The following is a 24323-nucleotide window of genomic DNA, read 5'->3' on the forward strand; positions in this document are numbered from 1 at the left end:
TTCCCCGCTCAGACTTCTGGAACCAGAACCAAAGCGACCAGGGCAAATCAGACTTTGGCAGCCAGGCCTGAGAAAAAAATTTATGTATATATTTTTTTTCTTTTTGAATTTCAACCCCCCAAATATTCCAGCAAAAAAAAAAAAAAATCAAGGGAGGTTGGGCTGGGTCTCCTTCTATGAGCATCTGCTTCCAAGGAGGACAGTGGACTTGCCCACACCCAGGCTACCGCCAGCCCATGTCTCCCCTGCTCAGCCCAGGATGGGGAGATGGCAGAGCTGGTGGGGGAGCTGGGAGGTGGGCCGGGGGAAGAGTGCTTTGGGGTCAGGAGTTGGGCTGAGGCTGAGGGGTGGGGGCGAGCTGCCCAAGTGCAGTCACCTTTGCTCAGTGACGGAGCCTCGAAGCTTGGCCGGGGCTGAAGGAACTACACGGCTGTGTGTGAGGCAGGCAAGGCAGGATGCTGTGGCCAGCGAGCTGGGCAAAGGCGGGGCTGGGTGCCGGCCCTCGCCCTCTTAACTGATGATCTGCCGGGGCCGCCCATAGCCCGTCATGCCAGCCTGCGAGGCCCCTCTGTTGCTGCCCATCTGTAGGCCGATGACATGCTTGCCCTCCTGCAGCTGGCTCTCTGTGAATTCCCTCTTATGCTCCTGGGCTTTCCTAGGAGAGGAGGAACCAGGACAAAGACTTGCCGGGACTGTGTGTTTTCCATCTGCCTTTGGTTTCCTTTGTTACTTCCTAGCCTGATGCCATCCCCTCCCACGTTTCCCTGCTCTCATTTCCTTATTGCAGTTGCCCCGCAGCACAGCACGGGCTGGGACAGACAGGAGGGTAGAAAGGGAGGAGTCAAGATGTACTATGGACCCACTTGCCCCACCCTAGCCCTTCACTGTGTACCTTTCCTGGCTTTCTGCTTCCTGTAACAACTGCACTAACCGGCTAGCCCCCCTCCTGTAGAAACCCAAGCTTAGCGTGCACGGAACCCCTGGTGGCCACATACTTCATAAACCAGTTGGGATCTCCACGGTAGTGTCCATCATTCTTGGTCACTGCCAAGCTGCCCAGGGCCATCAGGGTCCTCTGCACCGCAGCCAGGTCTTTGCCTGTGAGTAGGAAGAGGGGAGGGGAGACAGCCTTTAGGACTGTAAACAGAATCCAAGGCAGAGCCAGCCTGTGCCCCTTAGAAAGATGGCCAGCCCAGGGGCAAAGGTGGTCCTGAAATCAAAGGGGGTGCAGAGATCCCACTGTGGGAATGGGATTCTCCTGGTGTATGTCACTCCGGATGTGCAGACCCGTCATGGTGGCAGGTTGGATCATCCCTCATCCCTGCCTCCGCCTCCTGTTCACCTGCCTCGTCCACCCGTCTCCTCTCTCTACCTTCAAAGAGGTCAACGGTCTGGAACATGTCAGTCTTGGTGACGCCATAATCCTCAGCTGCCTTCAGGAACTGAGCCACCTGCTCCATCTGCTTGAAGACCATGGAGGGCGGGTTCTCGGGCACCTTCACTGGCTTGGAGCCATCAGGATACAGGCTGTTGACCAGCTTGCTCAGAATCTGCCAGGCGAAGAAGGCAGCTGAGCACTCAGCTTGGGGTGGGGGTGGGGGGGCCACCCCACCCTGCCCCATGACGCTGGCACGATGGCACGACCCCTGGCCCCTGCCCCAGGTGTTACTCACCACGCCGTTCTTCAGCCAGACCTGGAAGCCCAGGCGCCCGCGGTCGGGGCGCCCCACATCGGGGCCGCACTGCACTACGATCCACTCCACCAGCCGCTCCTCCAGCTCCTCGTCATACTTCTTCTCGATTTTTGATTGCACTTCCCGGCTCATGCCATAGGAAGGACCCTTGTTGGCCATGTTGGCGGGGAGCTAAAGCAGCACAGGCCAGAGAGGGAGGGGGTCAGGGAGTCAGAGAACAGCTCTGCTGTCACCGGTGCCTGGCAGGTCTTGTCTTCCAGCTCTGAGGGTCGGGGGAGAGGGGAGACCAGCCTAGCTCTTTATCTACCTCCCCGTGATTCCTGGTTTTGTATCCACGGCACTCACCTGGGCTAGCTTGTCCCCTCAGTCCAGGAAGCCTCTCTGAACTTGGAGACTAGATCTTTGGCAGTCTAGAGCAGGAGTCAGTAAACTGTTCTGGTAAATAACCAGATAGTCATTTTACTGACAGTCATATTTTAGGCTTTGCGGGCCATAAACTCCCTGCCATTGTAGCATCAAAGCAGCTTTGGGCAGTATGTAGACAAGTTAGCATGGGTGGGTTCAAATAAAACTTTATTTACACAAAGCGATGACAGGCTCCATTTATGGGTCTGACAATTCCTGGTCTAGAGCGCCCTTTCTTTGCTAAGACTGGTGACAGAGGCACTGGAGAGGTCTTTTGGAAGAGACCACATTGACCCTCACAATGAAGCCAGCAGATGTCTTTGTCTGTGAGGTGTGAGGTGGTTTGGTGCCTCTGCTTGAAGTTATGGGGGTCCCTCCAACTCTCAGTTCTCCCAGAAGCAGGAACCCCAAAGCTCCAGCTCTTTGCTAGCTCAGTTCAGCCTCCAGGCGACAGCCACAGAGGCTGAAGCTTCCCCACCCCTGGTAAGGGCTAGGAAGCCAGGAAAGCCCAGGAGCTTTTGGCCAAGAAGTTGCATTTCCCCAGAGGAGCCAGATGCGCGAGGGCTGCCAGCCGATGCACCCACCACCCTGCCTGGTGACCTCAAGCTCTCACCACCGTGGGAGCTTGAGTAACCACGAAGCCGGAGTTCTCCAAGGACGTGAGCCCAGCATCTGCCAAGCAGAGCAGGGAAGCCCTCCCCAGCCTGTGGCCTAGGGCCCGGGGCTGGCCCCACTCAGGAGCGCCCACAAGTGGCAGGGGAGCAGCGGGAGCAGGGCCAAGCAGGGAGGCTGCTGGGCAGGCTTGGGTGTGGCCAGTCAGGAGGAACCTGAGCTGGCTTCAGGTATCACGTGGCGCCAGAGCTCATCGGAAGAGTTCTTTGAAAGAAGAATCAAATGAGGCCAAACCATTCCCTGGCCTCCGAGAGGTCAGAGGTTGGGAGGGAGAGCATGGTCTGAGGATGGAGGCAGTCACTACCGTGTTCCCCCAACTCCCTCTCCTGTCAGAGCTGAGCCCTTCTTCCTTCCCACTCCCATGGAAGGCAGTGGACATCACCACTTCACAGGGTCCCAGCTAAGCTGCCAAAACCCACTTGCCCGGCCTTTCCTTCCCCAAGGCTGACTGATTTCCTAAGCTCTCATGCCCCGTCTGTGCAGGGAGGATAATGTATCTACCCCAGAGAACTGGGAACATTCCAGAAGGCCCTGTCTGTGACGACCCAACACATGGTCTGTCCCTCAGTGGAGCTCCTTAAAACGCTGGTCTTTTGCCCCCGGAGCCAGTCTCCTGGTAGTGACCCAAGAAAGCCAGCCCCTGACCAAGTGGTAAAAAGCAGTTTCTCCTGCTCCAGGCTCCACCCCTCTTCATAATCATATTCCCTGAGGGGATTGCAAAGTTTGGGAGAAGAAAACAAGAGAAAGGCTCCTCTAAATTCCAGCCACTTGGCCCCTCACTTCTCCCTGAGTCTGCTTCCTTATTTGTAAAGTGAGGGCTGGACCACCTCCGAGGATGTGGTTCTCAGAGCATCCCAGCCAGCGATGCCAAAGAACCTAAAGGCCAAAAAAAAAAAAAAAAAAAGAACCCAAAGGCCAAGTCCCTCCCTTCCCTACCCCGCTGTGTCTCGTCCCTGCTTCCCAAGGACTCCTGGGCGAAGAACTGGGGTTAAGACACACCAGTAGCTAGGACCAGGGGATTTCAGCCCATATCCTTCATCCAGGCCTCTGACCCTCCCGCCTCCTCTCAGCTTTCACCGCACCATCCCAGGCAAGCAGGAGGCACCCCATGGCCCGGGCCCCACCCCCCACCTCCCAGTCCTGCCTTTCCCTCCCCTCTTCCCCCCCTTTCTGCCCCTCCCCCTCACCAGACCTCACACTGGGCCCATGAGGAACAGGGGCCAAGCAGAGTGTGTCTCCCACCCCCAGCATCCAGCCTCAGATTCTGGACAGTCAAGGTGCCAGGGCTCACAGGGACAAGGACACAAGCTTGCAGCCCCAAGATCTAGAGACATTTGCATTTTGATCAGAACCAGGGAGGGAGATGAAAGACACCCCACCCCCACCCTCCTCCCTCCTGGTGGAGAGTCTGAAAGAGGGAGGGTTCCAAGAAGAATCCTGCCAGGCCCTCTGTCAAGGGCCTCTCCAGGCCCACCTTGGAGCTGCTGGGGAGAAGGGGGGTGAGGGGAGAGAGTGGCCCACCCAGGGTCTTTCCAGGCAAAGGTTCCTAGGACAGGATGGACAGGGAGCCTGAGGCTCTGCCTTGACCCCCCTCTCCCCCCTGGCCCTGTGGCTCCATCAGCCTCCCCTCCCCGGAGGAAAAAAAACAAGCCCAGCTGCCAAGAGGTGGGCAGCTCCTCCCAGCAGGAACCCGGAAAACCAGGGTTCTCTGCTGGACTGCTGTGCCCCTCTGTCTTCAGAACAAACAAAACACAGGACACAGGACAAGCACAGGAGCAGTGGCTTGACTAAATTCTGGGGTCAGAGGAGACCTGTCCTACCCACCTACCCTTTGAAAAACAACCACTAAAGGAAACGCCAGACCTCAGGAGAAGGCCCTGCCTGGCCCTGTCTGCACCGCCCAGGCCATCACGCCAAGGCTCTTGGCAGGCCACCTCCATCCTCTGCTGGTGGGTGACCTCCCCCTCAGGGTATGGAGGGAGCTGCGTGCCTGGAGAGGTGGGGAGCTGTGTGCTTGGAGAGGTGGCCTCTTACCGTCCCCGCATCCTGCCACCCGGGCCAGTTCCAGAAGACAAGAGCTTTGTGGTCCTTCCCACTTCCTCAATGGCTACCCAGGGCCTTTCCTAGGCTGCTCAGGCCCTGGTGACCCAGCAAAGAGTCACTGCGCTCCAGCCCTGGTGTACTACACACCCCCTTCACCTCCTCTGACATCCTCCTGGCCTGGCTGGATAGCAGACAAGCAGCCTTGCGTCTAAACCGACTTCACCTTTGAGCCCATCACACCACACGTAGGGTGACTATGGCTGAAAATGGGGCGCCTCCCTGACCCCAGTTTCCCAGGTTTCCACCATCAATCCTTCTGCACCAGCCAAGTCTCCCTGGGCATCTCATTTGGGTTCAAGGCTGCCCAGTCTAAGAAGTAAGGGACTCTAGTAACCCCCTCCCACCCAGCAAGCTGGGACCACCTCTGCAGGTGGAGGCGGGGAGTGCACACTGAAGAGGGTGGGCTTCCCCCTGCCTGGGAGCCTGAGAGTTCTGCCTGCAAGACACCCACAGAGACCTCCCCTCCGACTGCTGAACCCCAGCCCAACTCCCCTCCAAACCCCGGACAAATGCACTTACAGGGTTTCCTCGGGGCTCTCGGGGAAGGCGTGAGCTCTGTCTGGACTTGGACAGACAGGATGGGGCGCTGGCTGGGTGAGGGGTTTAAAGGGCTGCCACGGCGGTGATGTCAGCCTCCCCCCCTCTGACTCGCCTCGGCCCCCTCCTGTCCAGAGGAAACCGGCTCCTTCCCCACCCCCGGCCCCCCCAGTGACTCCACACAGGCTCCATATTTGGGGAAAGACACCAAGTTGGAGCAGTCTACCGGGGGCTGCCCGAGACATTCTCTGCGTGCTTTGGGGATGGAGCCGGCGGGGGCGGGGCCGCGCTGCCGGCGGGGAACCGCCGGGAAAAGCCTTTTATGGACAGGACCACGAAGGCTTTCCCTGCCGTCTGGACTTAGGGTTGCTCCTCTGACACTGTTCTCTGCCTCCGGGTTTGTGGGGAGGGGGAAATTCAAGAGGGGCTGGCTGTCCAGCGAAAGGGGTTGGGGGACCCCTACCTGAGGCTTGTGGGGGACTAACCAGCCATTCTCTCCTCCTGGGGCTTTTAGCTCTGGCGGGAGACAGGAGCTCACCTTTCCCGAGGACCAGGCTACGTGCCAGGCATTTTGCAAACGCGCCCATTTGATACTCACAGCTGCATCATGATAGCATAATTACTCTCCCATTTTACAAAGGAGGAGACAAAGGCTCCGAGGGCGTCTTACCCAAGGCCACGGGGTGAGTCTTGAGAAGCAGAACCTGGGCATCCCTGCCGACCCCCAGCCACGCGAGAGCCAGTGAGGCCGACAGACCCACCCTTCCAGCTGTACCTGCTCAGGTTGAGTTCCCAGTTGGGGTGGGTCTTAAATCACACGCTTTCCCTGGGGGTGGGACTGGAGGGTTCAGGATCCAGAGGGTCTGCAGGGCCTGAGGCACCAACACTGGGGTTGGAGGCTCCAAGACTTCTATCATCCCTCCCTTTTTTAAAAATGTCTTTGTTTATGTGTTTATTTATGGCCAGTGCTGCTCGGCCTGTGGCATCCTAATTGGATGTGGCATGTTAATTCCCCAACCAGGGATCGAACCTGCACCCCTGCAGTGGAAGGGCAGAGTCTTAATCACTGGACCACCAGGGAAGACCCCCCTCCCCATCTTTTCAGTCTACCTCCTCTGGAAAACAGACGACCCCATCACCCAAGGAAGGAGACCCGCTCAGATCTCGCTTCAGCGCAGGATAGGAAGTGAAGAAAGGTAAGGGGCACCCGGTGGGGGCTCTGGACTGCCTGCTGTGGCACCACTCCATCCTTGGGTAGCCCGGCAGGGAGGAGCTAATACTCCACCACACACTGCGCACCCACCACCCGGCACCACTAGGAAAGGCCTTTCCTGCACAACCAGCTCGGGACGCGAGTCTAGCGGTGCAGAAGTACAGTGCCCCCCAGTGGCATCTGCGGGGAAGAGCAGGGACAGGAGCTAGGGAGCCGCTAAAGAGGAGCCCACTAGACTTTCAGTTGTGTCCTTAATTCACCAGGTTCCTCCTCGAAAGCCCGCCCCGCCCCATCCCCGGCCCGCCCCTCATCTTGTCCTCCTTAGGCTGCCAAAATTTAAATAGCCTTCCAGGGTCATCTCGAAGGTGCCCCCTCCCCCGCCATCCACTCCATCTCGTGTTCTCTAAGCACCACCTGTCCATTCAAGTCAGGTGAGGGAGCACTGCCCTGTGCCTGCAGCCTGCTGAGCGGAGAGGGACTCAGATAAGAAAGTGAAGCTGGCCTGACTGGCGGCTGGGAACCAGGTGGGCAGAGGCTGCCCCCATTTGCCAGGTGAAATGGCACAGCTATGGTTTTCTCCCTACATGATCCTCTCCACTCTCACGGCGCCTGGCACAGAGCAGGCCTCTGGTAAAGATAGACTGAATTGATGCCATTGCTCACAGGAGAGAAAAACATGAGGCTGTCAAGGGACTGCTATTCCCAACAGGACTGGGCTTGGAAGAGAAAGGCAGACCAGGAGATCTGGGAAATGGAGGAGCCTGGCCCCAGCCCTCGTTCTCAACATTTCCATCCAGAAAGAGGGAGCAAAGGCAGGCCCAAAGACTGCATCTGGTTGTTTCTTTAATTGAATGCAAACTCATTCATAGAAAACAGAAATGCAACCATAGCATGGAAACAGACATTAAACGGAGCTCTGAAGAAAGATCCAGACCCTCCGCCTCTCCCCAGCCTGAGGGAGAGCTAGAAAAACAAGTTGAGAATAAAACACATTCCCATCCCCAAGGCCGAGGCCCGACTTGATCTCCCCAACCTTGGCATCTGGAACAGACCAGGTAGGGCGAAAGAGCGGCCAGGGGAAGCAGAGTTGGGGCAACTCAGTGTAAACTCAAGGTTTCATACGTGTGCATGTGTGTGTGTAACACAGAACTTGGCTGAAGACTGGACGGAAACTTAGAAGCCAGCCCTGTGTCCCAGAGTGAGGCTGGACCAGGGACACAGAGGGCAAGGGCATGTCCCTTCCCTGAGCCCCTAAGACAGGCACTGGGGCTCCTGCGGCCGTGGAGGAGCTGTGCTCTCTGTAGCGCCCCTCCTTCGCCTCTGGACATTCTTGGGCAGTGTCAAATGGCACTGAAAGGCCCGCAAGTGGGGCTTGGCAGGACTAAGGGCCTGGAAAGAGGACGAAAGGAAAGGAGTGAGGTGCTTCTTCCGTCCAATCCTGGTTGCCATCATCAGTCTGGGGGCTGATGGCACATGAGAAGACCTCCAAATCCAGCTCTTCAATCACAGGCGGTTCCCATGCTGCGGGCTTTGTCCCTCGTTGCTAAAAAACCAGCCCTGAGCGCAGGTCAGAGGGAGGCGGCAGCGCTGTCCAGGATCCCTTGCAGGCCTTAGCACCAAAAACCCAGCACCAGCCAGTCTGCCCCCCAGATCCGACAGCCGCATCCATCCTGGCTGACCAGAGAGGGCAGTGATGGCAGGCAGGCGCAGAACCAGGAAGTGGAGAGAACTCTGGTGCAGGACAGAGAATCGGGCCCCACACTGGGGGCCCTGGAGTGGAAGCTCGGGCAAGAAGGGTGGGCTTTGGGTCCAGGCCAAGGGGGAAGGGGAAGGACAGCCAGAATGCAAGCCATGAAATGGGCAGGCAACGCTTCCCTCCTTCCTCCTGCAGAACGACAATTGGACAGCTGATGGACTGGGACCGGTGGAAGGCCCCAACACTGAGAAGAAAGCAGCAGTTTGGCCAACATTCAGGGTTGAAGGGGCACAGGCCTCATCCCTGGCAGAGCGCAGGAGCAAGGCTCAAGGTCACCCTGTGACTGTCCCAGGCCCAAGCCTGGGCTGGACCTCGCTGTCCCACCACCCCTGGCACTGGGCGGCAGGGCTGGGACTCAGGCCCCTGGCACTGTGGAACCTCCGGGAGGTGAGGCAGAGGAGCTCGGGGCTCCATGAGAGAAGCAAGGGGGCCCAGCTCCCCTAGAAGACGTAGATCTTGTCCCGCTGCACGGTGTCCAGGTCGTCGTCCAGTGTCAGCAACACCTGCGGGGGGCGGATGCAGAGTCAAACAGGACGGGAGACCCCCTCTGCCCCCTCTCCAGTCCCTCCACCTACCAGGAATGACCCAAACATGGCGATGGAGGAGAGGAAGTGCCAGATGTCGTGATCGTCAAAGAAGTCGAGGAGGATGCAGTCCCGGTTGTGCTCCCGCGACTCTGCGGGGGTTTTCTGGAGAGGAACAGGGAGAGCTGTTTGCTGACATCGCCCGGCTGAGGCCGAGCCAGACCCACTTCCATTCGCTGGAGGGTACCTCTGATGCCAGCCCCAGCCTCAGGCCAGAGAGCACCCTCTTTCGGGCTCACCCCTTGCCTTATCTCCCACATCTAAGAAATTACTTTTAGTTGCAAACTTCTCCCTAAGGGCACTGGTCCTGATTACCTTGCAAAGCTAGAAGCTTACCAAAGGCTCCTAACTAGTTCCCTGACTTAGACCTCGCCCCCTGCACCAATCAGTCCTCCAGGACAACTTCCAGCTCACTTTCTTTGTGAAACACTCAGCTCAGACAAACCTGCCCGAGGACAACAGTAGCCATCACCTGCACCTCATGGTCCTCCATGCTCTCGCCCCAATCTCTCTCCCGCCAACACTGGCTAGACTGTGTCTGAGGGCTGTCTGCGCCATACACGGAGGCTGCAGAGATGACCAAGAAAGATCTGGTCTGTTCTCAAGGAGCTCACCATCTCCACTTGTTCCCAAGTGAATGCATCATTGACCCCAAAGCTGCCTCCGTCTCATTACTCAAGTCATGGTGCCTCTGGGCCACAGAGTCTTTAAGGCCAAGAGCAAGGTCCACCTCCTCTAAGAAGCTTTCCTGGACCTCCTAACTCATAAAAGTCTTTCTGCCCTCTGCCTCCTGCATATCCCCTCACTTGTCCTCCCTGTTACCCTTCATCTTGTGCATCATATTGCAGAGAAAAGCCAGGAACTGACAGTCTTTCTGTCCTTGGAACTAGATTTTAAGTGTTTCAAAGGGGACTTCCCTGGTGGTCTGGTAGTTAGGACTCTGCACACTCACTGCCTAGGACCTGGGTTCAATCCCTGATCAGGGAACTAAAATCCCACAAGCCGTGCTGTGCAGCCAAAAATAAATAAATAAAATTGCTTCAAAAGAAGAGATCCTGCCAGACTTAGTTCTGATCACAGCAGGTGCCCTATGAGCAGAGGGAAGAACCTGACATCTCTGGCTTCAAACCCCAGTGGTGCCACCACTAGCTGTGTGACCCTGGGCGGGTCACTTGTCTGTCTGAGCCCCGGCTGCCGCGTTAGTAAAATGGGGATACCTCCACCATTGACATGGTCAATGTCAGGAGGATTAAACGTGAAAGCGGCTGTTAAAGAGCACTGGCGATGCTCCAAACAGGTTTGAAAAGAGACCTGTGTGTGGGCTCACAATGAGCCTGTAGCAGGAGAACTACTCACCTGCCAGGTGCTGAGTCCCTGGAAGAAGAAGAAGAGGGCAAAGCCCCAGACCACCGAGGTGCAGACGATGCAGAGCAGGGGAATGAGCTTGATCCTTTCCCCGCTCCGGAGCTGAGGGAACATGGGGGAGACCGGCCTGAGGCCCCGCCCCACAGGGGGAGCACAACCAGCCTGAGGCCCCGCCCCACCCCGGGAGTACCCGGGTTGGGGGGTGGGAGACTGGCCTGAGGAACCGCCCCACTTCCTGCCTGCCCTTCAAGCCGCTTCCCAGGCATTCAGGACGGACCCTTTAGGAAGCCTTCTCGGATCCATCCCATCACCCCAGAGCCTCACCTGTCCCCACACTGGCAGCCGGGTGTCCTCACCCCTGAGGTCCACCCTGGCTGGGACTCTGTGTGCCCCTGTCTGCTGTGGGGTACAGCTGGGTCCTCCTCTCACACTGGAAGGCACGAGGGCCCTGTGGAAACCCGTGGCCCTCCAGACCCAAGCCCACCACAGTCTCAGCGAGCCCACCTCCTCAACCTTTCTGTGCGGAACGGGACTCTTGCCAGCTGTGTCCTGAAGTGCTACCAGTTCCGTGGGCCGTACTGAGACTACAGAAGGGGCTCAGGAAACAGGTCAGCATGTGGCGGGCTTCCGGGGAGTAGTGGAAGAGACTAGCCTCTCCCCTCCTCAAAACTCAGTGGATGGAGAGGGGCAGATGGAGACGGACAGAAAGATTCCCCTTCTCTCCCGGTGCTGCCCCAGGCAGGCTGTGTCCATGTCCCTCCCTTCAAAGCAGAGCCCTGGCCGGGCTGGCCGAGGAGGCTCAGCCTTCCCCGCTCACCTTCATAATTATGTAGAAGGCAAAGTAAAGAAGCAGGTTGCAGATGCCAATGGCCAACAAGTAGGAGGCGAAATCGTTGGGACGCATGATGAGCCCGTAGGCCGCCCTGGCAGGAGGGAGGGCCAGCTGGTGAAGCAGGGGACGGCCAAGAGCAAGGAAGGGGCTTCCCTCCCCACCCCCACCCTGTGTTTTATGACGATGTGGGGTGGGGTTCAGAGGCCCACAGAAGATGGAACCCCAGGGGCTAACACCTGTCTCCCAGGCCCCCAATTCTCGTGCCCATATTTGTCCACAGCCCCCAAAGGAGCCAGCGGCTGGCCAAGTCCGCAGCTGCCCACCCCGCCCGGGGACGCAGGTGATGGCTGGACTCACAGCGACCAGTTGATGATGTTGCCCATGACCAGCAGCACCATGCGGTCCTGGAGGGAAGCAGAGATACCGGGCTGAGAGACCAGCGGCGAAAAGGGGCGGGAGGCCCGAGTCGCCCCGCCCCGCCCCGCCCCGCCCGGCCCCGCCCCACCCCGCCCATCAGCTTCGCTCCGCCCACCCCCACCCCCGACTGGAGGAAGGAGCGCAGACAGAGGAGGGGCCCAGGAGCTGAGCAGGTACCACGTAGAGAGGCCCGCTGCACTGCCGAATGCAGTCCGTGTAGAGCACGTGGAGGATGCGACGGCAGATCCCCGAGTCTGCGAGAACGGAAGGTGCTCAAAGGCCCAGGCGCCCTTTCGTCCCAGCCCCTGCGCTGCGCCAGCAGAGAGGGCCCAGGGCCTTCGGAGGCACAGCTGTGCCAAGGCCTCATGAATTCTGTGCCCAGTGATTCTCCCAGGGTCTCCGTGAGAGGACAGAGCCCCAAAGTCTCCTGTGAGGCCAGGTCCCTGAGGCCCCCAACCCCAGCAGGCCCTGGGCAAGCCCTCACCCAGCTTCCAGCGACCCATGTAATAGAGCTGTGTGCTGAGCAGCAGGGTGGCAGTGATGTGGATGACTGAGAAGACAATCCAGAACGCTGTGTTCCCCTTGCCGAAGACCTGTGGGGGCCCCCGAGGGCAGGGGTGAGGAGGTGCCAGGGAAAGCCCCCTCCCTCCGCCCCGGCCTGCCCTTCTTCTGGAGGAGCTGGGCTGGCAGCCATGCCAGGCTGGGAGGGCGCGCTAGGGAAGGAGCAGGGATCTCTCTGGCAGGGGTGGTGGGCAGGGGTGTGTGCACATGCGTGCACCTGTCCTCCAGGTGAGCAGAGTGGGCTGGGGCCTCACCACGCCCAGCACGGAGAAGAAGATGACGATGGCCAAGCAGGCGTAGGCGCTGTAGGCACTGGCGTTGATGTCTGGGTGCCGCTTCTGGTAGAGCTTCAGCATGCAGAGCCCCGCGATCATGTACATGAACGACGTGTCTAGGCAGAGGGACAGATGTGGCCGTGAGCTCGGAAACCTCCACTGAGCCCCAGCATGGAACCCCAGCCCCCACACCTCGTCATGGCCACGGAGCAAGCTGGTGATAGCCTGGCACTTGAACTCTGGCTGCTTGATTGTCCTGCCACGCCACACTACTGCCCCTGTGGCTGTCACCCACAGTCTGACTTCCCCTGATGACAAGGACAGCTCAGTCCAAGCACCCTGAGATTAGGAACTGTGTCTTAGTTATATTTTTTTCCATAGAAAAGACTTGGTAGATGCATGAAACGGCACTCAGATGCCTATTTTCTACAAGCTAAGCTGCAAGGAGATCAAACCAGTCAATCCTAAAGGAAATCAACCCTGAATATTCTCTGGAAGGACTGATGCTGAAGCCAAAGTGTTAATACTTTTGGCCACAAGATGCAAAGAGCCAACTAACTCATTGGAAAAGATCCTGATGCCGGGAAAGATTGAAGGCAGGAGGAGAAGGGGGTGACAGAGGATGAGATGGTTGGATGGCATCACCAACTCAATGGACATGAGTTTTGAGAAAACTCCAGGAGATAGTGAAGGACAGGGAAGCCTGGCGTGCTGCAGTCCATGGGGTTGCAGAGCCGGACAAGATTTAGTAACTAAGCAACAACAACAACAAGGTGTAGGTTCACGCAAGTCCTCCAGCCCTGGAGTCTCCCACACAGCTGCATCTTGGGGATCTCAATCCTTGCAGGTGAGTGGGGAGGGCAAAGTCAGGCAGGTCCCTGTTCTAGGTTCAGCCAGCGAACAGGGAGGCCCCACTCACCAAACTGGAAATTGGTGTAGTTGGGGCAGACGTGATAGCAAGCACTAAGCAGCCCCTCCATCATCAGGGCCGTGCCCATGGCATAGAAGAGGCCAAAGTGTTTGGGGATCCCACATTCCTGTCGGGGAGGGAGAAGGGAAGGGAAAGAGAGAAGGTGAGGCGGTGAGGTGGGAAAGGAGGAAGGAAGGGGCCCTGAAGAGGGAGATCACGAGACAGGAATGGGCCGGGGATAGAGTGATTTAGGAAGGGCTGGGCTTTGATGGGCAGGGCTGGGTTGGGCAGGGCCATGCCTGCTAGCAAGGGTCTGGAGTGAGGCCTGGGCAGGCGGGGCGGGCGCGCTGCTCACCAGGGCGCAGAGGTCGTTGCGCAGCAGGGCCCGGTTGTGGTTGATCTCCCGTTGCAAGATGATGAGCAGGAAGAGCAGCCCCAGCAGGATGTACCCCAGGTTGCTGAGGATGTTGTTGAAGGCGCTGGATGGGACGACACGGGGCGCACTGTCTCGACCTCAGGCCCTGGGCCCCTTCCCTACCCGAGAGGTGGGCATTCAGAGAGCCCCGGCCCCTTGCACCAGTTCACCGAGAGACGGGAAAAGGGGGTCTCGCAAGACGATTCCCACCTGAGGTTGCCCAGCGGGTGGGCACAGAGGAAGTTGTAGTAGCAGATGTCCTGGTTCCCTGTGACATTCACCACCTGCAGTGGGAGTGGGGACAGGGTGGGGTGAGGGGGAGCTCCTGACTCTCCTGACTCAGGCCACAGCCTGGCCACCACCCGTCCGGTTCTCCAACGGATGAGGGGTGCCACCTCGGCCAGCACGCGTGTGCACACACCACCAGCGAGCCCCACTTCTAGCACGGTCACTGCCCTCCTCGCTAGGTGTGGCTCAAAACTCTCGAGGCATCACCATGACAGGTTCTTGCCTCACGGCATAGAGAAGAAGGAAGGGAAACTGAGACTGACTTTCTCACCACTTCCGTTTCATAAAATCCCCACAAACTGGGGGAGGTGCCATCAGGACTAGCAGGCTGCTCCCCATTTGGCCGATGAACTGACTGAGGCTCAGGGAGGTTGAAGGACTTGCTCAAGGCCACCCAGCTGGTAAGGCAGAGCCGGGACTGCAACCCTAGGACCTGGCCTTGCTCCAGAGCCTCAGGCTGGGAGGCTCTGCCTGGGCAACGCCACAGAGTCTATGGCAGCTGCTCAGAGGCTCTTAGCACGGGCCCCGCCCGCTCACCGTCTGGTAGGTGATCACCAGCTGTACCACAGGAAGTGCGTAAAAGACGGCAATGGTGGCGATGTTCCTGGGGAGTGGGAGAGCGCTGATGAGCTGGCAGCAGCCAGAAAGAGAACCCAAGACCCCACCACCCTGTCCCGCCCCACCCGCTCACCAGAAGTAGATCTGGTATTTCTTCCGCAGGACACGTTTGTCCTTGCGCGCCAGGTCAGCCACGTAGAGGTATTGCTACGTGGGGAGAAGCTGGAGTGAGCCCCCTGCCCCACCGCCCTGGAAGGCCCTCTTGCCCTGGTAGAGGAGGACAAGGGGGGCCTCCCTCCCACTGGCCAGGGTGCTGGTGGGCAGGGTTTCGGATGATCCAGAGGCCTGGGAGCCGAGTCAGTTTCTCCAGAAGCTATGCTGCCCTAACAGAGCTTTGCTTTCCTAACATGCCATGGGCCGGGGGCAGTAGGGGCAGGGGGCCTATGCAGGGCTGAACATAGAGTCTCGCTTCCTTGTTAACCAGGGCCAGCCCTCCTGGGCTCACACCTTGGTGCGAATGACGTTCTTGTCTGAATCAATGTCGGCCAGAGTGTCGTAGTCATCTTCCTCCACGGAGCTCATGGAGTCCAGTCTTGGTCGAGTGCCCGCAGGGTCTGGGGAAGAAAGCGGGGAAGGGTTACCAGGCGGGCACTGAACCCAAAGTCTGTAGCAACTGTCACAATTTCTAGCTGGTGGGACGAGGCAAACTGTGGGCTCAGAGTTGGGGAGGAGGTGGGCTCAGGCCTGGGGAGGAGGCAGGAGGGGCTCCCGAGTCCTGGAGGGAAGCCAGGACGGGCTCTGCAAACAGTCCACCCGGCAGGGACCACACAAGCCCTGCCCCTCACTGGGCTAGGGCTTCCAGGCCAGGACACTGAGCAGACCTCAGGCCCCAGACACGAGCAGCAGGACTGAATCAGCAGAAGTCATGCTGACGAGAAGATGCCCAGTCGTGTGGGTTCTGAGAAGACACTGCTGTGGCCCCCGCTGGGAAAAGACCCAGTGGGCCCTGGGGTGCAAGCAAGGGTGACAGGCCGCCTCTAAGAAGCACCGGCCACTTCATCCTGTTCTTTTCCCACGTCATCAGAAGCTTCCTCCCACAGCCTTGCTGACCAGAGTCCCCAGAGGCTGGGACGTCACACCCTTGCCCATAAGCCCCAGCAGGCCAGCAAGAGAGGTGCTGGGAAACATAACAGCTGACCAACATCTGGCCTGGGGATGGCGGGGGTGCCAGCCCCCCAGCATCAGGGGCCAGTGCCTGCCTATTTCAAAAGACACACGAGCTAGCAATTATCGGCATTAGACGGGCAAGCCATGCACAAAGCATCTTTCTGGTCCTCGAGCCTCCTGGCTCCAGTCAACCGCCCTGGCAGGAGCTGATTGGCAGAGCAGTGCCCACCCTCCCCACATCTACCCATGGCAATGCACAGCTGCCGCATCTGGCCAAAGGGGAGGCGTCGCTTGAACTGGTTGTGCCCTTCAAAGGAAAGGGAAAGTTAGCGGGGAAGCGGGGGCCAAGGAGGAAGGGATGAGGGAGGAGGAGGCAGGGAGACAGCAATCCCTTCCCTGGTTCCAGCAGCTGGCAGAAGAGGCAACAGCAGCTAGCACCAGCCCGGCATCACACAGCCCTCCCCTGCTTGGCCCACTCACCCGGGTAATTGTAGGATAGGTCCCCGGGGCCCGTGCTGTCAACCAGACCGTCGGTGGAGCCGGTGGAGCCAGAACCATTCTCTGCAGGGGAATCGTAAGTGGTGAGGCTGGCAGAAGAGACCTCGGGGCAGGTGGCCCTGGACCCAACCCCAGGGGCTGCTGAGGAGGCCACTGGAGGTGGTGACCAGCAAGCTTGGGCGCTAACACCTACCAAAGGAGCCGTAGTTGTAGCCGTCATAGGGAGAGGTGCCAGGAAAGGAGTCGGCCAGGACCCGAGGGTGACCTGCAGGGAGAAGTCAGGGACCTTTAGCCTTGGCAGCACAGAGAGGCTGAAAGCCAGGGAGGAGAGGGCAGGAAGACTCCAGAGAAGAGAGATGCTGAGGACCATGGTGGCAGCAAAGAACAAGCAGCTATCGTTCCAGCAAACACAGTGCCTCCCACCACCACCACCACCTGCCCCAGTAGAAACATTCACCCCCTCTGTCCTCCCTAGAGACTGCAATGTCAAGGAACTGACCATCTAAGTTACCGGCAGCAAGGACAGACCCGCATCGCCAGCCTGGGTCCCACACAGACCCCCCTGAAAAACTTCCCTTTCCCACCCACTCTGGATGCCAGCTCCTCTGCCCACAGCGCCTGGAGCTTACCAAGAAGAGAAGCTGAGAGAGAAGGTCCCAAGCAGGAGGGAAGATAGACAGAGCGGGATAGAAGAAAGGGAAAGAGAACGAAAGGTTAATAATCCCAGACAAGGTGAGCTGCGTTATCTGAAGCGGCAGACTAGGTACGCAGACCCAGGCATGGCGTGAATCAAGTGATGGCCTTTAAAATGGGTGTGTTAGAGACCAAGAGGCACTCCGTCCCAGCCCCATTTCCACCTGCGCTGTTACTCCCTATCTGAACATCCCAAAGCCCCTGCCTCCTCCAGCCCCCACGGGCACCATCCACCGCTATCCCCTCCACTCCACAAAGCAGACAGCCCTCCCCACCCAGACCCTCTGCAGGTACCGCTTTCTGGGCAGGCTCGGTCCACGGCCACCAGAAGGCTCTTCTTCCTTTGCCTGCGGGGACAGAATCCAGAGGCAAACCAGAAGGGCAGGAGGAGGCGCCGTCCTCTACTGGGCCGGCCCGCCTTCCACCCTCTCCATCCCACAGCCCTGGCCTCCCTCCACGACCCCAGGGGTCTTCCCAGGCTGGAAGCAATGTGGGGTCTCCCTGCTGGGGAAGAAGATTGAGGGGGAGGGGTTGGTCTCCAGAGGAGAGGCCCAGGGACCTGAGACCCTCACAGGGACTCGCCTTCCTCTGCCCCATGGAGGGTGCTCAGATCTGGCCAGGCCATTTCCCCGGAGCAGGGGAGGGTCCAGCGGTTCCACTGTACCTCCAGTTTTCCCAACAGGCCAGGAGCACGGTAAGCAGGTAGAAGGAGAGAAATATGCCCAGGCAGAAGAGCATACCACCAACGTAGGCCTCCGCTGTGGGGAGGGGAGCGGGCAGGGAAACAGACCAACGCTTTCCAAGCCTGCCCACCGCACACGGGCCCAGCCTCATCTCTCCCACATCTCCCCTCGGTGGAATGGCCCAGCCGGTGCAGACGATACACCAGACTCAACGTGGTTCCTGTCTGCTCAAGTGCCTCCCTCTGCTAGAACTTTCTGTTCTAGTTCTTTCTTCTTGACTTAATCTTCAAAGCACAGCTGAGGCGCTGTGTCCCCCAGGAGGCCTTTTCCGCCCTGACCTCCCACAGACACCATCCTGGGCTCCTCACAGCCCTCGGCACCCGTACAGGGCAGCGGGCTCTAGGCAGGGGCGCCCCAAGGACCACAGGTGGAGCACTGGGCCCGCAGAAGGGGCTTGAGACAACGTGCTGAGGAAGGGCTCTGTGTGGCGAGGCAGCTACTTTCCCGTCCCGTCACAATCTTTTATGTTTACCTTATACGTTCCACTTTACAAAGGGCTCTATTCAATCACTCAGTAAATATTTTTTGAGCCTGACTAAAGGGCCAGGAAGTTTCCTACCAATTTTGTAGGACTGACCAGTTTTGCTGAACCGACTTAGTGAGACTAACAGAGACTAACAGATTTCTAGCACTCCTATTATAGAGATGGGGAAACTGAGGCTCAATGAGATTACCCTGCCTATAAAGGCAGGCACAGATCTAGAACTCAGTCCCGCAGTCTCTTCACTCATGGATGCTCCGAAGTGCGTTACGCTGGCACTTACCGCGCTCCCATCATGAAGTCTGCTAAGAACACTCCTTCTTCCTACCCTGTCAGCCTGCTCGGGTAGGCCCTCCTCATCCGTCCCATTCAGAAAACACTCCCTACCCCAGGCCTGAAAGAGGAGCCAGAAGCCAGGCCATCCCCACTCAGCCACCCACACTCACAAGTGACTGCTCTCGAGACCAGCACGGACAGGGTTTTCTGGCGGTGCCCTTGATCGACCGGTTCATCTGGAAGTAAAATGGCAAAATGGCAAATAAGTGTCTGCCTGTAGCGTGGGTAGAGTTGGTGGGATCAGGCCTGGACGAGTCTAGGGCCAAAAACCTAGATCTCATCAGATCCACCATCCACGCAGGCTCTTCTACCTCCCAGGAAGAGCCCAAGCCCTCTCCACCCCCAGCCAGGCCCAGGGCACAAAATGTACCTTCTATAAAGGGGTAGAAAGGCAGGGAGCCCCCACAGGCCTGGTCTTCAGTTTTCACCACCACCACCACGTAAAAGCTGTTGCTGGGGAAGTCCTTACGCTGCAGGATGATGACGGTGATGATGGTGACGGTGGTGATGACGGCGGTGGTATGATGAGACTGCTGTCTTCACATCACCAGCATCATTTGTCATCACCATCCCCACCCTCTTCTGAACAGACACTATACTAAACACTTGGCATATATATTATTTTAATTAATCCTCACGAAGATCCTCACAAGTAGGTACTATCATCATCCCTGTTGGATGTGAGCTTGGAGTCACACTGCCAGTAAGTGGTACAGCCAGGATCATCTGACTTCAGAGCCCAAACCCTGCACCTCCATTATTGCCCCGTGAGCAAATGTGGGTATGCCCACCACCGTGGAAGCTGTGGGGGCCTGCTGCAGTTTGAGCATCAGTCAGAAGAAAAAGTGGAGGGATCATGGTGCCTCCACCAGCTGCACAGCTGGATGTCATGAGGTGAACATCTGCCTCCCCCTCCCTGGCCCCAGCACAGGTTCTAGCCTTTGCCAAGAGCAGCCCTCATCACCAGCCAGTTGTGGGGAATGGGGCAGACGTGATAGCCATAAAGGATACCCTGCTCTTTCCTGTCCGCAGAGGCAACTGGGATTGAGATTCAATGCTTGTAAATACCAGGGGACCCAAAGTCTTGGGGACTGGCACACCAAGACTCAGCCCTGAGGCAGGTTAGGAATGGGGCAGGGGCAAAGCAGCACGGTTGAGGAAGGCTAATCACCTGGCCGCATCCCCCATGGGGCCACGTGCATTTCCTACCTGCACGGTGATGGCTGCCTTCTTGGTCATCGTCTGATACATGCCGATGAAGGCTACGTTGTTGTCTAGGTCATACACAGGACACTGCAGGGGGAGGAGGGCAGAGACAGATGGACAGGGTCCTGGGCCCTGTCCCTTCTCTCCAGCAGCCCGGCACACCACTGGTGGGCCGCTGACTCACCAGCACATCCTGGATGGAGATCACTGAGCAAGGGAAGGCCGTGTTGGAGGCCACCTTGACGATGACCGAGTCCACTCCTTCTGGGAACTCATACTTGAAGTACTGAGGGCACAGGGAAGGAGGGAGAGCCCCATCCCGTGAGGATGCTTTCTCTGCCCCTCTAAAGGGAAGGGTGTGAATCCTCCCAGGGTCAGGCAGTGGAGACTCTCTGCAGAGAGACGCTCTGACCACAAGCAGCAGCCCCATTTCCCACACACTGCTTCCCTCAACCTCAGCTGGGCAGGCAGGACCACGCCCAAGGGGCAAGTAGAAGAGATGGCCATCCAAGCCCATGTCTCTGCACTTCCCAGGCCGTCTGTTCCCCACCACCTTGGGGCCAGGGCTTCCGTCTCTATAGAATTCTCCATGGAGAGTACAGCCAACCTGAAACTCCTGGCAAAGACTGCTGGCCGCCCCCACCCCCAAGTTCAAGCCTCCCCATTTCTCCCCCTGAGAGGCAGTAGACAGGGAGGCCTTACCTGGGGCTGCGCTGCCGTGGTGTTGAAGCTGAATGGCTCCCCGGTCCTGTGGGGCAGAGAAGAGCCGCCCCCCCGCCCCAGCACCATCACTCCCAGAGCTTGGGAAGGAGGACAGTCCCGCACGCCCCCTCCCTCTCCCCTGCAGACCTGAGCACGAAGTCGTCCATTCGGCTGACGCGGAGCTGGTACGTGGTGTTAACTGGTGACAGGGTGGACACATCCACGTAGAAGAACTGGACCTCGGACTCATTCTTGGTGGGGGGCTGACACAGCGTTCGCTCCACCTTTTGGTAGAGGTACTTGCGCTGGAACCTGTGGCCCGAGGCAGAGTCAGGACGTGACTGCGGTCCTGCCGCTCCAGGGGACCAGGGCCCTCGATTCCTCCACCCTGGTCCCACCACCTCCCTACCCGACCCCCGAGAGGCTGACAAGCTCCTGGTCGGCTGGCTTGGCCCTCTTGCTGTTGACCAGCCTTCTGTCTTAGGGGATTGGGAGGAGAAACAGAGGGGTGCCAGGGTGGTCAGAGGCCCTGGACAAGGGTCTGGGTGAGGTTCTGATCAAGGCCTGGCCTCAGAAGACCCACCCCCACCCCCCAGCCGCCCAGGTCCTACTCACATCCCTCGGAGGATCAGGGGCACCTGGAAGGACACCACCGCCTCCTTCTGGCGGACCACAAACAGCAAAGGAGCACCCTTCTGCTTGTTCAGGACATTCACGGACACTCTCACACCTTCCGTCTACAGGGGGACATGGACATGGCCCTTGGTCAAGCCCGTGGTGGCTCTAATTCTGTCATGGGGAACTCATGGCTCCAGAGACCGTGAGCTCTGCCCTTGCTCCACAGACCACGCTGAGCTCTCCCATCCGGGTTGGGCTGGGGAGACATCTAATGGCAGCCCACTGCAGTGCTCTTGCCTGGAGAATCCCACGGACAGAGGAGCCTGGCGGGCTACCGTACACACACACACACACACAGACACACAGAGACACACAGACACAGACACACACAGACACAGACACACACACAGACACACAAACACAGACACACACACACAAAGACACACAGACACACACACACAGACACACACACACACCGCTTCTGCCAGAGCAGCCCCCAGCGTCCAGGAGGGGCTTAGAAGAGAGGACAGGAATCACAATGAAGACCTGGGGTATCCCCCAGGACACCCCACTTCTGTAAAAGTTCACGGTGTGCACATGTGCCCACACGCACATGCACGTACACATATGTGCATACGGAGGGACACAGGAGAGCAAGACTGCTCTGCAGCCTCCTTCCTTGTGAGTCAGGAAAGCTGCTATTCCACAATTCATCTGGTGGCCAGAGGCCACACACAGGGCAGTGGGGAAACAGGACTTGTTGAAAGCCAAGAAGGCCAACTTCTATCCTCAGCTCCGACCAAAGGTTGGGGCTGTGGAAAAGTCACTTCACATCTCTGAGCCTCACCTTACCCCCTCTGTAAAACGGAGACACTGCCACTCTTGGCACTAGGAAGGGAAGGATATAGGACACTCAGAGCTTAAAGAAAAAGAATAAAATTAAATTAATCTTGGGAATGCTTGTTATTGGGCTGCTGAAACCCAAACTCAGGGCAGCACTCCCCTGAGGGGTAGAGGCCACAGCCCTCAGGGTAACCCCACATATGGGTAACCTCATGTATGGGGGCAAACAGAGACAGGACTCTAAGCTGGATGAGATCAAACTTCAGAGAACAAGCACTGAAGGCTGATCCTGGCCTGCCATCGAAACCTAATACCTCCCTATTCTAGAGAAAAAAAAAATCAGATTCCCATTCTGAACTCCACTATTTCTTAGTAAATCCAGTCCTGGTGAGAGCTGAGTCGGAGACCATTGGCCAGGCTGGGGCAAGAGTTCTCCCAATTTCAGCCCCACCTTGGGTCTGAACTTCCCAGACCCGGCTGTGCCCGGTGCTCAGCTCACAGGTGGGGAGGAAATGAAAGAGCAATCAGACTGGGGAAGCTTCTCCACGGTAGGCAAACTCCCTCTCCCCTCCCCACCCACCCTGGGGTTGGCTGTATCCCCACCACCTTCAACTTACAAGGCCATCTGGCTTTCTAAGGGAGGATGAGGGCTGGGAAGGTCCCAGCAGTTACAGCAGCCTGGAAAGGCCTGCATTCATTTCCCCAGGGAGTCTCAGCCATAAGCAACCCCCAAGCCCTGGGCAGAGCCTTTCAGCTTGGGCCAGTCTCATCCTCCTGGGGTTTTCTGGGCCAAGCCCAGTAGCAAGCCTGCTTCCTTGCTCCCAGACCCACAGCACTGTCAAGATTCTGAGTGTTGGGTAGGGAGCAAGGCCAGTCCTGCTCAGACTACCGCTGATGGAAAGGAAGTGATGGAAAAGAGAAGCGGGGAATGAGGCAACTTAAGTAGCCCGTCCAGGTGTAGCTTCAGAACAAACATCCCCAGCGCAGGAGGAAACTGTTGGCCAGAGGGTCCAGTGTGGCGCTGGAAAACCCAGGGGGGTCGCTGTTCCGGCTCGCCCCACTCGCCACCAGCCCGGAGCCCAGCCCCTTCCCTCACCCGGTTGCGGGTCACGGTGTGGTTGAAGGTGTAGATGTTGACCAGCTCGCTGTTGACCTCATCCACGTAGGTGCGCTCAAACTCCGCGTCTTTCTGCGAGACGTTCTTAGGCCCCAGAACCCCCAGATGGCTCTCGACCGAGGCCACCAAGAGAGCCAAGAAGGGCAAGCCCAGGGCGAACATGGCCCCCGCAGGGTGGCAGCGGCAGCGGCAGCGGCGGCAGCAAGCGACAGGACACCTCCAGGGCGGGTTGGGGCTTGGGCCGCAGCTTCCAGCATCTCACCAGGACCAGAACTTTAACCCCGGCCTGAGATTAGGAAGCGTCCCCTCCCTGGAGCCGCAGACGCGCTCTCAGGGACCAGGGAGGGGACGGGGCGGCTGCGGGCGGGAGGGCCGGGGGAAGGGTGACGGGCCTCAGGAAGGGGCCCCAGCTCGCCAGGGGCCGAACACGGCCGGGAGACTCGGTGGGCGCCCGCCGGGGATGTGACAGCCGGGAGGCGGCTGGTTGCTGGGAGCCTGGAGACGCCGCCGGGGAAAAGGGGGAGCGAGGGAGGGAGAGGAAGCCGGTGGCCTAGCCAGCCGCGAAGGGGCGGAGAGTCTGAGGGTGAGGGGCGTGATAGGAGGTAGCGACCCGACGCCGCGCGGCGCCGCCAGTTCTTTCGGGCGCCGGCCCTTTAAGGGCGGGCAGACGCGGCGGCTTCGGCGCTCAGAACTCCAGGGAGTGAGCGACGCCGCGGGGCGGTAAACAGCAGGACTGCCGGCCCGCCCGCTGACGTCAGGGGAAACTGACACCGATTTAAAGGGCCAGGGCTCGAATTGGGTCTTAAAGGGGCCGCCGCTTTCCAGCTGGAGGCCTTCTCCCACTCCTATCCTGTTGCCGCCTCCTCTTTCATTATCTTTCCCGTCCCTGAAAGGTCACTTTGGATTAGATGGATGGCTCCGTGAAGGATCTCCAAGAATTGGATTCTCGTTGACAAATTATCTTTCTCAAACATAACGATTACCCTCACCCCTTCAACGGTGCCATTACCTCTAACACTACCTCTAACACTCCTGGGCCTTTTTTTTTCCTCCCAACGATCCTAAGAAAAGAAAAATTTCTAAGAACTAGGAAACTGCCCGAGCAGGGGGAGCCCAGACAGAACCGCCAGAGGAACCCTCTCGCCTCCCTGAAGCGGCCACCTAGCTTCAAGGATGCCTTCAAAGTTTGCCTTTGTCTCTGATGAGGCAGCTACAAAGTTCATTGAAAGATAGTGACTTTGTAAATTGGTGAAACCTTTCTACAAATTATTTTTGCACGATATCTTAAGAAGCTTAAAGAGCTTTACACTCTTTGATCCAGTAATTCCACTTCT

At 58.3% G+C, this 24323-nt stretch overlaps 2 protein-coding genes and 1 long non-coding RNA gene across 5 annotated transcripts; 1 reads left to right on the plus strand and 2 right to left on the minus strand.

The window, feature by feature from the left end:
• TAGLN (transgelin) lies at positions 48 to 5582 on the minus strand. Its single transcript, XM_005689491.3, has 5 exons — positions 5394 to 5582; positions 1674 to 1865; positions 1373 to 1550; positions 996 to 1098; positions 48 to 655 (listed from the first exon to the last, which is right to left on the minus strand). The coding sequence occupies exons 2-5, from the start codon at positions 1851 to 1853 to the stop codon at positions 511 to 513; spliced, it is 606 nt and encodes a 201-aa protein (XP_005689548.1). The 5' UTR covers positions 1854 to 1865; positions 5394 to 5582; the 3' UTR covers positions 48 to 510.
• LOC106502883 lies at positions 5745 to 8614 on the plus strand. Its single transcript, XR_001296559.2, has 3 exons — positions 5745 to 6194; positions 6433 to 6607; positions 8516 to 8614. It is a non-coding gene; the product is annotated as an uncharacterized LOC106502883 (long non-coding RNA).
• SIDT2 (SID1 transmembrane family member 2) lies at positions 7448 to 23699 on the minus strand. 3 transcript variants are annotated; one of them, XM_018059743.1, is made up of 27 exons: positions 22969 to 23699; positions 21027 to 21148; positions 20559 to 20723; positions 20412 to 20457; positions 19894 to 19995; positions 19713 to 19796; positions 18874 to 18973; positions 18614 to 18679; positions 17608 to 17701; positions 17238 to 17290; positions 16444 to 16515; positions 16233 to 16313; positions 15982 to 16059; positions 15093 to 15199; positions 14719 to 14792; positions 14565 to 14631; positions 13950 to 14023; positions 13680 to 13803; positions 13334 to 13451; positions 12394 to 12530; positions 12063 to 12171; positions 11756 to 11832; positions 11519 to 11565; positions 11147 to 11252; positions 10321 to 10431; positions 8956 to 9069; positions 7448 to 8883 (listed from the first exon to the last, which is right to left on the minus strand). In XM_018059743.1, exons 1-27 carry the CDS (start codon positions 23149 to 23151, stop codon positions 8821 to 8823), a joined length of 2574 nt encoding a protein of 857 aa, XP_017915232.1. In that variant the 5' UTR covers positions 23152 to 23699; the 3' UTR covers positions 7448 to 8820. The 3 variants fall into 3 exon arrangements, with proteins under 3 accessions (XP_017915232.1, XP_017915230.1, XP_017915231.1); XM_018059741.1 differs by lacking the exon at positions 15982 to 16059 and adding an exon at positions 16880 to 16891 and having other exon boundaries at positions 22969 to 23698; XM_018059742.1 differs by lacking the exon at positions 15982 to 16059 and having other exon boundaries at positions 22969 to 23698.

The sequence above is a fragment of the Capra hircus genome, chromosome 15 (assembly GCF_001704415.2).
Source record: "Capra hircus breed San Clemente chromosome 15, ASM170441v1, whole genome shotgun sequence".
NCBI lineage: Eukaryota > Metazoa > Chordata > Mammalia > Artiodactyla > Bovidae > Capra > Capra hircus.